The sequence below is a fragment of the Pleurotus ostreatus genome (assembly GCF_014466165.1).
Source record: "Pleurotus ostreatus strain PC9 chromosome Unknown scaffold_11, whole genome shotgun sequence".
Lineage (NCBI taxonomy): Eukaryota > Fungi > Basidiomycota > Agaricomycetes > Agaricales > Pleurotaceae > Pleurotus > Pleurotus ostreatus.
In genome coordinates, this window is record NW_023503166.1 from 252,472 (window position 1) to 265,398 (window position 12,927).

The following is a 12,927-nucleotide window of genomic DNA, read 5'->3' on the forward strand; positions in this document are numbered from 1 at the left end:
ATTACCTAGTGGCGAGACACAATCGTCGCCTGAAACGCCGAAGCTGCGGAGGGAGTTATCACATATCGCGGAGGAAATAAAAAACGTCGTGTTTACCTGTGCTTCCGTATGCCATCGAAGAAAACATACGTCTCGAAGTGTTGGCTGTTGATAAATTGTGTCACTAATTTAGCTCTATGGCACAACGGGACATCGCGTTCTCACCAGGTTGATGACAACATGTCGACGTATCTGTGTAGTTGCACTACATCTTGACACGGTGTCGTCGGCCACGGCACTCCGCTAGCATCAGAAAAGCTCGACTTAGTCGGCCTCCAAGTGCATCTTGTTCTTGTTCTTGACGTCAAGTCGGTTACCAGGGCGGTGCCAGCAGGAGAATACCCCTGGACAATTAAGGAGGTCGGTCGGTGATTTTGGACGTGTCAATGGGATAGGACACTAACTGCGGAAGCTCGGAAGGGTCGAAGTTGAGGCCTTGGGGGGCTCGGGTTTCTGCGAATCGTTGGGAGTCAACTGCGTTCACATTGGCCCCCCTCGTCGAAAACCATACCTCCAGATTCTTCTCGCAATACCTGCATATGCCTGATAGTCGCTAATCTTCTTACACTCACCTCGTGCACGGTAACCCACTTCCGAGCCAGTCGTGTAGAAGAATGGTCACTTGTCATACGAACTCGACTAGCAGCGAGGTCACAACTTTGTTGCAATGATCCTCCAAGAGAACCATCATACCGACGCGTCGATAATGTTCGCAACCGTATCTTTATGGGAGTCGTTATCCCCCCAAGTACGTCAGGAGTCGAACTCGCCGTGATGGACAAGGGAAATCGCTAAACGTCTGGAATTGACATAAAGCAGTCCTAAAAAGTCGGGGCAAGCAAGCAGAGCTTGAGCAGAGCCCCGCCTCGTATTGCTCGTACGGTCTCGTCGCGTTCCGCAAAGGAGATAGCACAAGCGCTCAAAGAATCTGGCCACGAAGCCGACGGAGCGCTGATCGATATATCCGGTGACCGTAGATCCCACCAAAAGGGGTATGCAGCCGCATCGCGCGTTCGTGGCCCCGATGGTTTCTCTGGCGCACCTGGCCAACACTCCACAAACAGAAAGATAAGCACGAGATCATTTCGCAGATCAACAATCGGACGCCGTGTCGTCTATGTCCCCGTAGACACCAAAGGGGATTGCAATGATGGGCGTATCGGCATGCGCGCGTTCCATCAATCCTTTGGATTGCGAGTCGTCTTGCAGCGGTCGCTTAGACCAATAACTCCGGCGCGAATGAAGCCAAGCGAACTGTATTCGAAGCAACCACGAAGAAGAGATTTACTACGTACAAGCGACTAGTCCGAGAGTATATAATAGTACATGCACGCTAATCGTGTCTGTTCTTTTTCTTGAGGCTTGAGTTGGAGTCTGATCGTCCGATGCTCTGTGGAGAAGAGGATGCGTGTCCAAATGATGCGGCGTTCATCGCTTTGATGAATCCCCTGTCGGGTGCCGAAGTCAAAGGATGCTTCGCGGAAGGCGACAGCACATACCTTTGCGTCGCGTCGACATAATCCTCCCTGTCAAACCGTTTCGACGTCTTCACGGATACGCCCTTATCCGATATGTGGAGCCCTTTGTTGGCCAGACTGAAAAGCCACGTCAATCACGATCCCCAAGAGCGTAAGTAGAACGAGCTGCGCGCGACGTACGCTTCTTTGGTTGATGCGACCCCTTGCGAAACCGAGTTCACGAGATACAGTACGCCGTAGATGATTCCGCCGAACACGGCGATAGTCTGGCAAAGAGGGGATGTCAGGAACATCCAATTGCAGGCGGTTCATGCAAAACATACGGCGAAAAGCGAGAACAAGTCAATCCTTGAAGTCCGTTCGGTTAGTGAGAGCTTTGCGGGCGCATGAAGCACATACCAGTTGGCCATGTCTTGGTGGTGAGATGCTGAAGAGGGGGCGAACAGATAATTTATAGGAGAGCTATGGATACAAGGTGCCGGTGATGGGACTAAAGCTGGAGGACTTGGAGTTGGATGTTCGATAACCTTTGGGATTAAGTTAAACCTGTTAAACCTGTGTTACGGCGCTCGGCTGTTTGCGAAGGCTGTCCGTTGTGATTGTGGGAATAGTTTACTGACCGTGGGTCCACCGGCATCCACGGCATGCTCACTGAAACGTTGGTTCACAACTCTGCATCAGCGCTCATCCAACCTCATGCAACGCGCCGGTCTGCACACCAAGGACTGCTCGCTCGACCTCAAGCTGACTCTTCACTCGGCCTGTGTGGGCGTTGTCGAGCATGGATGATACTGACAACCCTTCCTGCGGTTGCTTTAGTAGGTCGCTCCTGGACCCCGCCCCCTTCTATATGGAGATATGTCGAAGTCGGCCATTGCGGCAGTCACGTCTCCCCTGTGTCTCCACCCCGAGATTCTTCCAATGCCGCAATTATCAGAGCTCTGTGCTGCAAGGAACGCACTTTTCTGTCACTGGTTTGGAATTTCGCCGACCCTTCCGCAGTTGCAATATCCTGACCTATCCCGGGTCAAGGTTGCTGGGGTGCTCAAAGACGTGCGCAGGTGTCCAAGCGGCTTCCCCTGTTTGTACCGCCTTGCTAAGTCGTATCCTGACGTGAACTCGAAGGCCGAGTAAGTCGATTGTTCTCTTGGAATGTTGCGGCTGATGTACTGCAACATCGCACAGCGACGCTTGAGTCTCCTTTAACTTTCTGAGTGTCACTGCACATCCATGTCCTCAATGAACTCAACGCGACGGTGGGTCTAGGGAACTGCTACCTAGAGCCTCGCGAGGGGTTGAATCGAACGAATAATATCAAGGCAGCCGTCCTGTAGTGGAGACATATGTTTTTCGGCTGCGATACACGGAAGCAGATGCAAACACGACGTTGATTTCCGCCGCGATATGTGATAACTCCCTCCGCAGCTTCGGCGTTTCAGGCGACGATTGTGTCTCGCCACTAGGTAATATGTCACTGCGGCATTCATATCATGAACACTAGCAGGTGAGCTCTACGTATAAAAGATAGCGAGTACGCACCCAAATTCTTCAGCAGCTGGTCTCTCACCCCTTCTCTCCTTCTCACATCTACCGTGGCTGGTCCACATTGCTCCTCAACCTCTCCAACTCCAGCTTTGCCAACGACATCCTTCACGACTTCACAATCATGCAGTTTCGACAACTGACCTGCGCATCTGTCCTCCTGGCCTGCGCCATCGCCGTCTTCGCAGCCCCCGCCCCGGTGCGCATGATCGAGCGAGACGTCGAGCAAGACGTCGAAGTCCGCAACTGGGATCCGTCGAATGCACACGATGTGGCGGACATTGTAAGTACTCTTTCGTGCTGATAGTTGCTGGTGCACGCTTGCTGACCACGTGAATACCAGTATCGCGCTGCTGTCCTTCAAGCGAGGAGTCCGCAGAAATCAAGAGCGAGGCCAGCAGCGAGGCCAGGGGCTGCTCCCAGGCCTAATGCTGCACCTGCCCCGCGGCCTATTGCACCAGCTCCAAGACCCAACACGCCCCCCGCACAGAGACCAAATACGCCCCCCGCACAGAGACCCAACACGCCACCTGCGCAGAGACCCAACACTCCCGCTCCTCCTGCTCAGAGGCCGAACACCCCTCCTGCTGCTCCGAGACCCAACGCCCCTGCCCCGAAGCCAAATACCCCTGCCCCGAAACCCACCACAACTGCTGGCGCACAACCTACCCAGAAGCCTGCAGCAGGCCAGTGTGGCCCCAGGTCAAATGGGAAGAGCAAGCGCGCCTTCTCGACCACTTGTGGTACGTCTTTGCTGTGTCGAGCGCGCCCTTTGGCTAATTCGTGATTGTAGACACGAATTCGCTGACACTTGGCGGTGTCACACGGCCAATCACCAAGGTCGCAGACCAAGGCAATTCGGCTATAACATACAGGGTCGACGGTGGTTGGCCTGATCCATCCACTGGATCATTGGTGACGGCCTATGCAAAGACTGGTCCAAGTAAGTCCAATGTTGGCCTCGGACGACCTACCGCTTACGATGCTCGTCGAACAGGACCCAGCTCAACGTTCACAGACGAGGCCAAGTGGTTGCGGAAGACGGATCAGCTGCTAGCTGAGGGCAGCTACGACGGAAACAACTTCATCGTGTTCCGTGGAGTCACGGGCAAGACAGATCTTACGGGGACGAGGTTCTTCGCGACACAGTTGGCGCCGGTCATGATGGGGCAGGCCAACCGTGCGAGATGTGAAGCATTGATCAGGGAGAAACTCGTATTGGTCGTCCGACAAGTCAGGGCCTATGTGTATGTCTCTTCGCTCGCGCAGTCCACGGTTGCTGATTTGTTGTGCTTCTCCAGGGACAACTACGGGATCCTGCATACTGATGTCCAGCCGGGAAACATCTTGTGGGATTCTGCTGCCAACAGCCCTACGCTGATTGACTGGGGAAGAGCGAAGGACGTCGGTGTCAACAACGTACGTCTTCTCGGTCCCACTGCGCTCGCGGCTAACGATCATGGTTTGTAGTGGTCTGCGGAGCTAGAGGCCAGTGTCATGGCCCAAGCTGAGTTCTCGCACTTGAGGGGAGGGGAGAAGCTTTGTGGTTTGTGATAGTTAGTGTCATGTCATCTGTCATGTAGCTCGCAGTATGGATATTACACTCACTTCGTTCGCTTGATAAACTAAGTAATGACTGGTGCTCGTCGTTCGCTACGCACAGACTCCTACAGCCGAAAATCCATGGGGGTTACACTGATTCGAAGTTGGACACTACATGTTGGCCATCCCTACACTACGACTGCTGCTGTGAATATACATCTCCAAATAATCCCTGCCACCAAATCATCTACCTTCCAGATTGATATTACCTGCGTTAATCCCGGCAAGAAACAGCTTCGTCTGTGATAGCATGACAAGCCGGCCGGAGCCAGCGAACACCATATTGGAAGTTCGTGTTCCAACAAAGAATTTGCCTAGCAGCGTGCCCTCTGGATTCCATACCTATTGATGTGATGTTTTTAGATGCCAGAGGGAAAGCGCACGGAAAGCGCACCTGAACGCCATCACCAGTGCCTGCATATATATTCCCGTCCATGTCCACCTGTAATCCATCAGGGATACCCGCATCGATGTAGGCCAATACACGTCGATTAAGGAATCTTTCGGAAACAGGGTCAACGTCAAAGGCGTAGCTATAGTCGCAGAGGCGGGGAATAAGCATGGTTCATCCTTTACCCCCGTTGCAACACTTACATGGTTGCTGGTTGAGTTTGGAGTATAGCCCCTGAGAGATCTGGGAGCGCACCACTGTCAGAGCTGGACCGTAGTGTAAACGAATGAGTGTGCTTCATAACGTACACGGGTAGAAGGCTTACACGTAGACAGTATTGCCATCGTCGGTGAACGCTATCCCGTTGGGTCTCGCAAATCCGTCTGCGACCATTCTGAGAACTCCAGTGTCCGGGTCAAATCTATATATTTGGTTTGGCATTAAAGGTGCTGGTCGTAATCCAAGTGCAAAGCCATATCTACGAATGGGAAGGCCGTGAAGGGATGAACATGATCAACAAGTACGTTGACGTACTCAACATCGGAGAAAAATATCTTCCCGCTGGTATGTCGCACTTTGATGTCATCTAGCGAGTTGAATTGCCGTCCAAAGAAATTGTCCAGAAGGACCGTTACATTGTGAGGCGGTCGTGGGTTTACGAGTGTTATCGCTGGAGGTCGAGTCCCTAGGCCGCCGCCCACAAGCAACAATGAACCCCGGAAGGGACCTGTCGCCCCATTTGTCACGGCGACGGCATCCGGAAGGTTGAGCTATCATCGTCACAATTAATCATCAAGGCGGAGGTCGCCAGGTGGAGTCAACGAACGGGAGTAACAGTTACATTCACCGTGGATCCATTACTGGCCTTCAACCCGTCTTCAACCTCAGCCATACTGACCCTGTTGACTTGGCTATTGGCGCTCACATTTCCGATTACTGGAGAACCCGAGAAGAATATCTCGTCCGTATCTGGAACGTATACGGGAGCCTCGAAAGCGAAAGCGAAGTCCGGATTCGACGCAATTTCGTGGAGCGACGGGTCTTGGCCAAGAATGCTGAGGAATCCTTTGTTGAATATTTGGAAGAACGGCCGAGGCGTAGAAGTGGGATTGAAACTCGACTCAAACGCAGAGTCACGGAACGTAGCGTTCTGGCCGAGTACGGCGAATGAAAGGGGATCTACAAACTAGGGCTTCAATGTGAGTGCGACGATCGAATGCCCTGGAAGGTAACAAATACCGACTTACCACCGACTGGGGTGGCAACGAAGGTGACGCAGCTCCGTAGACTACATTCGAAACGAGGGCAACGGCTACAGCAGTGCTTGCTCGCTGGCCCAACATGTCTTTCACATGGACGTCAGGGTGCCACGAAGAGCCTTTTTATAGATGGTATGCATTGGGTATGCAGGCTAGTCTTGGTTCAGCGAACGACCCCCCGACTCGTGAGCAATTGTTCTCGACAGCAGATTGAAGGCAGGAAGACCACGTATCGTGCGGATGCATTAACCCTCTGTATCAATGGCTTCGGCTTGGGGGATGAAAATCGGGTTCGCGAACGGAATGGAAGGCAAGATGGACCTCGTATATGGTTACATTAGTATCAGATCTAGGAGTCTGGCGAACAGCAACTCCAGCGAATTAGTCATACCATACTTCGGTCGGTGGTTCCATCATACTTAGTTCTGCAAGTATTATGTATTTCATCTGTTGGGTCTCAGCTGAGCCGGGGGCTGATGTTCGCGTAGAGTATTAGTGCTGTAAAGTGATTTTGATGAGAGAAAGAAGGACAAGCGAAACGGACACGGTCAGCTGAACAGAAGGGCTACTAAAAGAAGGATATCCTGGCCTAAAATAGTCGATGCCCCCGGTTGACTTACTTCCAACGTCGTTTGTGATTTACAAACGACATTCTGGCGTTGAGTTGAATGGACGGCGAACATGAACATGGACAAGACCACGAATGAAATGGGACGGAGAAGACGGCGACAATGAGCAACGAAGCAAAATAACGGGAGAGAAAGTGATCGTTGCGAGAGGTGTGTACATCGTGTCTTTCACCGGCTATTTCGTTGCTAAAGACAAACAGACTTTGGAGAGAAGATTGGCGCCATGAATACAACGAAGATGGCCCTACATAATCGTGCGAGCCAAAGTGAGGCTTTGGATTGATGTTTTTCGAGAATCATCTGCCCTCCAAGTTGACGTTTCCCGCATTGACCTTCGCCAGAAACAATCTTGTCTCTGATAAAAGGACAAGCCTCCCGAAGCCTGCAAACACCATATTGGCCGTGCGCGTTCCAACGAAGAATTTCCCCAGCAACGTGCCCGCTGGGGTCCAAACCTATGGGAGCGATACTGGTCAGGGGGGGGGAATCTACGGCGGAGTGGACTGAGGGCGCACCTGGACACCATCCCCAGTGGCTGCGTATATATTCCCATTGGTGTCGACCTGTAGTCCATCAGGAATCCCTGCATCGATGTAAGCCAAGACACGTCGATTGAGGAATCTTTCAGTAACAGGGTCCACGTCGAAGGCGTAGCTGTGATTGCGGTGGGATGATTAGCAAATGTCAATATCTTCCACGATTTCTATGCTTACATGGTAGCGGGTTGAGTTTGGAAGGCCGTAGTTCCTGAGAGATCTTGGAGCGCACCAGAGTCAGACCTGGTCGTACGATGCAAATAATGAGTGAGTTGGATAGAATAAATAGGTAGGGACCTACACATAGGCCGTACGTCCATCTTGGGTGAAGGCTATCCCGTTGGGCCGAACAAGCCCATCTAGGACGACTTGAACAACCCTGGTGTCCGGGTCAAATCTGTAAACTTGGTTCGGCATCAAAGGCGCAGGCCGAATGTTCAGTGCGAATGCATATCTACCGAGGAAACACCAATATGAATTAGCTGCAGACGCGGGGCAAAGTAGGCATCGACTTGCGGGACATCAGAGAAGAAGATCTTGCCGCTCGTCGGATGGATCTTGACATCATTCAGAGAGTTGAATTGGCGGCCGAAGAAGTTATCCAGGAGAACGGTCGCATTGTGAGGCGGTCGTGGGTTCACGAGAGTGACGGCTGGAGGTCGAGCACCAAGGCCGTCACCCACAAACAACAGGGAACCCCGAAATGGTCCTGTCCCTCCGTTCGTCGATAGTACGGTACTCGGAAGGTCAATCTGCAATGTCAATGTTAATCAGTAGAGTGAATCCGTGAGGAAAATCTAACAAACGAACCGGAGTAACAGTCACATTTACGGCGGATCCATTACTAGCCCTCAGGGCGTCCTCAACTTCAGACATACTGACCCTGTTAACTTGATTGGACATGTTCGTATTTCCAGGGAATGCCGAGCCCGAGAAGAATATCTCATCTGTGTCCGGGAAGTATACAGGTGCTTCATTCGCAAACCCGAAGTCCGGGTTTGAAGCAATTTCGTGGAAGGAAGGTTCTTGGCCAAGAATATTGAGGAATCCTTCATTGAGTATTTGAAAGAATGGCGTAGGAGTAGAGGAGGGATTGAACCCCGAATCAAACGCAGAATCGCGGAACGTCGCGTTTTGGCCAAGGACGGCAAACGAGAGAGGGTCTATAAACTAGGCGAGCGTAAGTAGGACATCGTAATTTCAGAGGCAAGAATAAATATCGACTTACAACGGACTGGGGTGGTAGAGAAGGTGGCGCAGCTCCATGGGCTACACCGACAACGAGTACTAGAATTGCGACAGTACTTGTCCGCTGACCGAAAGAAAACATGTCTTACACAGACTTGTTAAGGCCACTGAGAGCCTTTATATACTGACCAGACATACTGGATTACAATAGATATCACTCAGAGAAGTAAGCGGCTCGGTCAGCGATTCATGATTAGCGAGCAAGACTGCGTCGCTGCGATGTCTTCGTACTACGCAGGGTTCTGGCCACCGGGTGGCCGCAAAGCTGGCCAGTTTCATGTTGGTTTCTCGTGCCGTCGTTAAGAACATGGAGTAGGAAATTCCCCGGTCTCATTATGTCCATGGGGCGGGCGGTAAGTTGGTTGGTCATCGGGTCGTAATATGGCTCGGCGGGATGAACTACCCGGGGTTCGATTGAGATAAATATTGCCAATAATGTTCGCTAGTAAACGCGAATGGAGGCGGGCGAGTATACCTAACTACATCATTAGCAAAGCAAAGCACTCTTGCGAAGAGCGAGCTACAAACAAGAAGGAAACCGCTTCGGAGTTGGAGGGATCAGGATTTAGGACAGACCTTACGAAAGCTAATTCACTGATCGTCGTATTATTCAGGAATGGCGTCAGGCGTCAAGTTGTATTTATGTAGAAACCATAGCGCCGAGTAGTGATTAAAGAGGTCATCGATACCACCAAGAAGCTGGCGCGAGCATAAGAGTATCCTTGGAATGAGCCCATAGCTTTATCGCAGGTGAAGTAGCAAATAAAAAAGTGCAGAGAGTATGAGTAAAAAGGCAGGAAGAATAAACGCGTTGCTCCGCTTGTTCTGTCGTTCTCATCGGGCAGGTGAACCATCGACGGTTGAAAGCGGCAGAGGCCAGAACCACATGCCAGAACTAACGTGAGACCCAGCGCATCTACCGGAAACAAATGTGTCCCGGATGCAGACATGAATTTGATGAAGAGACCGCAAAGGAATGGTGGGATGGAATGCTGCTTTGGTAGACGCGAGAAGGTGAGTACTGCCAGTAGGTTTCGCGAGCCTGAACCAAGAGAAGCCGGATCTCGTCCAAATTGGTGGCCATGTATAGGGAGCCAGAGGGTATCGTTTCGAACTCCATGGATGCGCTAATCAGCTGCCCAACCAAATCCCATCCTTCAAAGCACAAGGAACACTTTGAAGTGAAGATGCGGCTCGAAAGACTGTGTGATATGGAGGAAATGGAGACATTGGTATCGAGGTTGGAAAATAGGATGGCTACGTCTGGCAGGACAATTTCGCCGATGGCATCAAAGCAACCTATAGCCCTTGGTGGACAACAAAAGTATGGGACAAAGTTAGAGCGTATGGGGGTCCTCAAGAGCGCTTATCAGGCGCTTGTGCCGGGGCATCCGTTAGTACGACCAGGCTCACTACAGGTTTCTACCATATTTTTGCAGTATTCAGCCGTCTTCAAGATTGGAGTCACCAGAGCAAAGATATATAGGGCTGCACATCTCGACAAGAAATACGAATAAGTAGCAAGTAAGGACATACACGTAATATATAGGCACGAATACATTGTACCACAGTGAACCTAATCTATTTCAATAACATCGTCGTCGAGCTTATCGGTTGCACTCTCCATCAACACTAGTCCATCTTCTTCTAGTTTGCGCCTCTTGCTTGGACTGGATAGCGGTGTCTCAGCGGGGCGAATCTTTGTATGGCCATTGGTGATTTTGGCGCGCTTCGCATTAGGCTCAATTTCGGTGATTTCATCGTCATCGTGTGGTGCCCGACGCTTGAGAGTTTGACGGGGCGGAGTAGTTGGGGCAGGAGGGGGTTTGACGATTCGCGGAGGACTCGGCAGTGGAGATGGCAGTATATAGGGCAAAGAATCGATAGGATGATTCGGTCTGGAAGCTGGTCAGAAACACATCATATCAACGAGCAAGTGACAACGTACGGTAGGTCGCAAATCGCAATGGCAATGGTCCCAAGCTCGCCGTCTTCATCGACAATAGTCAAAAACTTGCCCTTGGTAACGTTCAAGCTCGCTAATGTCCGTTCATTATTATCATCCCAGTCGGGATCGCTGAGGACCCTCTTGTCCTCGTATATGCTAACGTCCCTCTCCACCCCACCTAAAATGCCGCTGGCAACGTCTCCAAGTGTTGTGCGCTCGGGATCACAAGCGAGGATAGTATATGTATCACGACAGATTCCGCATAGAGAATTGGGAGGCGAAAGTGATATAGAACTCAGAGGGACGGAGGGTTTGAGTTGTATGTGCACGTTTTTCAGCCGCTTATACGATTTTCGCAAGAAATGGAGAGCTTGAAGGACAATTAGGCCCGAAACAATCGCATTGGTTGTGGCAATTGCTGGGATGATGTTCCCCGCCATCTCTAGGGACGTCGATCAACATGAGCTGCGGAAGGAGAGCTTGATAGTCCGTACCTTTCACCTCCCACCTTGTCTTTTCTTCGATGCCGTAAGCAACAGACCGTAGATTCGACGCAGCTGTGACAAAGTCCAGAGTATCGTCATCATCTTTATCGAAGGAGATGGTGTCTTCGCCAGCTTGTAGTCGAGCGGCGAGACGATTGATACTAAAACATTGTATAGTTCAAGACCGAAACACCTACGGGCGAAGTAGACATCGACTTGCCTTGAAGCGAATAGCTCTAAATTGTCTTTCAACGATAATACTTGCTGGTCCTTTAGCCCTTTCGTGTTAGGAGCGTCACCATTGGGAGACGAGTGCAATAATTCTTCTACCGCTTTGCTACCGCTCGCATGTGCATTTCCCTTTCCGTTCACAGCGTGTTCCTTACCATTTACGCCATTCGCGGGGGTCTTTTTATGGGAAAACGACCCGTCCATGATAGCGTCGAAATCAAGTGGAGTAGGGGGCGCTCGAGATCGCCACATATCTGCCATTGATAACAGGTTTCGGATGTCAGAGTTAAAGACCTGGAGTCAAACGGGTCGTTAACAACGGGACAACAAGGCTTCATATAACTAACCTTCTGGAAGGCCATCCTAGCAGCGTCGCCACCGTTTGAAGACTGAGGGGAGCGTAATGCCACCCGAACAGCCTTGAAAGCCTGGGCTTCCTTCCGGAGCGTAGCTATCTCTTGCGCTGATACCGGGTCAGAGATTGATCAATTCAAGGACGAAGGGAAAGCATACCGTTCTCGCCTTGCTTTTCTGCATCGTCAAGCTCGCCCGAAGAGTCCTCGTCTTCCCCAAACAACTGGCTACATGTAACAAGAAATGAAATATTAGACGTGTGATGGCCGTGGTACATGCAGAATCGACATACCTCAGCAAGTAGCTTTTACTCCATACAATACAGTGTATCGCTTGACTAGGAGTTGAGCGAATTGTGCAGACCGGGAAAGTTTTTGGGGTTGGCTTGGGTAGACAATCGAAGCACTCTGTCCGGTCCTATAAATAGAACGAGGACTGTTATAAGCTCAAGTCGTGATTGATGTGATTCAAATGTGATTGACTGACCTTCAACAATGGCTGAACTTGTCCGAGGTAACCAGCAGTGCCTGACTCCACGAGCGGCACGCCCGCTGCCATGCACATTTTATTTACGTGCCGCCGAGCGTCTTTAGACAAAGCTTAGTACTGTTGGCATGGATTGAGCAAGAAGGGGAGAGTCACCCAGGTTATCGAGAGCGTTGAGCACTATATCAAAGCCCTGGAACCATCTGACATCAAATTGGGGTTCTTTGATATTCGCGTGAATCGGATGTATGTGGACATTAGGGTTAAAGCCTGCCGCTGTCTGCGCTGCTATCTAACCGGAAATTAGTTCCAAGGGTGCAGCTGGGTGTGAGTAGAGGGCTTGCCATGGCTTTACTCTGCTTTACATCCTTTTTCCGGAAGAGAAATTGGCGGTTGAGATTCGAGAGGTCGATGGTATCCAAGTCAAGGAGGGTAATGTGTCCGAATCCGGTCAAAACGATGTTCTTTACTGGAAAAGCGCGTTCTTGAGGAAGCCAAAAAGACGCAATAAGCATCGCTCACATAGTTCGCATCCAATCCCGCCGGCTCCGACTAGTAATACTTTCGTTTCTGGTAATTTATTGTGCAGTTCGGGGCCGAGAATGGCAAGTGCATGAGAAGTTCGGTGGCGTGACATCTGAGGGGAAGGGATGGTTCGAGACGAGTTTCGACGATGAGAGTACGGCGTCGGGGGACTTT

General features: G+C 51.1%; 5 protein-coding genes across 5 annotated transcripts; 1 reads left to right on the forward strand and 4 right to left on the reverse strand.

Annotated features, from left to right (window-relative positions):
• Positions 1-1,372: 1,372 nt before the first annotated feature.
• Positions 1,373-1,927, reverse strand: PC9H_002388 (uncharacterized protein; the record flags this gene model as incomplete). The annotated part of the gene is made up of 5 exons (XM_036772029.1): positions 1,373-1,487; positions 1,539-1,634; positions 1,698-1,783; positions 1,841-1,865; positions 1,917-1,927. The coding sequence occupies 5 exons, from the start codon at positions 1,925-1,927 to the stop codon at positions 1,373-1,375; spliced, it is 333 nt and encodes a 110-aa protein (XP_036625675.1).
• A 1,256-nt stretch (positions 1,928-3,183) lies between these two features.
• Positions 3,184-4,613, forward strand: PC9H_002389 (uncharacterized protein; the record flags this gene model as incomplete). Its single annotated transcript, XM_036772030.1, has 6 exons — positions 3,184-3,342; positions 3,403-3,802; positions 3,853-4,002; positions 4,057-4,306; positions 4,361-4,478; positions 4,530-4,613. 6 exons carry the CDS (start codon positions 3,184-3,186, stop codon positions 4,611-4,613), a joined length of 1,161 nt encoding a protein of 386 aa, XP_036625676.1.
• A 231-nt stretch (positions 4,614-4,844) lies between these two features.
• PC9H_002390 (uncharacterized protein) lies at positions 4,845-6,395 on the reverse strand (the record flags this gene model as incomplete). The annotated part of the gene is made up of 7 exons (XM_036772031.1): positions 4,845-5,003; positions 5,056-5,194; positions 5,256-5,318; positions 5,378-5,530; positions 5,587-5,822; positions 5,879-6,238; positions 6,300-6,395. The coding sequence occupies 7 exons, from the start codon at positions 6,393-6,395 to the stop codon at positions 4,845-4,847; spliced, it is 1,206 nt and encodes a 401-aa protein (XP_036625677.1).
• An 841-nt stretch (positions 6,396-7,236) lies between these two features.
• PC9H_002391 (uncharacterized protein) lies at positions 7,237-8,806 on the reverse strand (the record flags this gene model as incomplete). Its single annotated transcript, XM_036772032.1, has 7 exons — positions 7,237-7,395; positions 7,456-7,594; positions 7,654-7,719; positions 7,778-7,930; positions 7,993-8,228; positions 8,287-8,646; positions 8,705-8,806. 7 exons carry the CDS (start codon positions 8,804-8,806, stop codon positions 7,237-7,239), a joined length of 1,215 nt encoding a protein of 404 aa, XP_036625678.1.
• A 1,494-nt stretch (positions 8,807-10,300) lies between these two features.
• UBA2 (E1 ubiquitin-activating protein uba2) lies at positions 10,301-12,865 on the reverse strand (the record flags this gene model as incomplete). Its single annotated transcript, XM_036772033.1, has 11 exons — positions 10,301-10,622; positions 10,673-11,114; positions 11,167-11,318; positions 11,378-11,682; positions 11,736-11,851; positions 11,902-11,969; positions 12,035-12,159; positions 12,229-12,329; positions 12,385-12,520; positions 12,573-12,697; positions 12,751-12,865. The coding sequence occupies 11 exons, from the start codon at positions 12,863-12,865 to the stop codon at positions 10,301-10,303; spliced, it is 2,007 nt and encodes a 668-aa protein (XP_036625679.1).
• Positions 12,866-12,927: the final 62 nt, after the last annotated feature.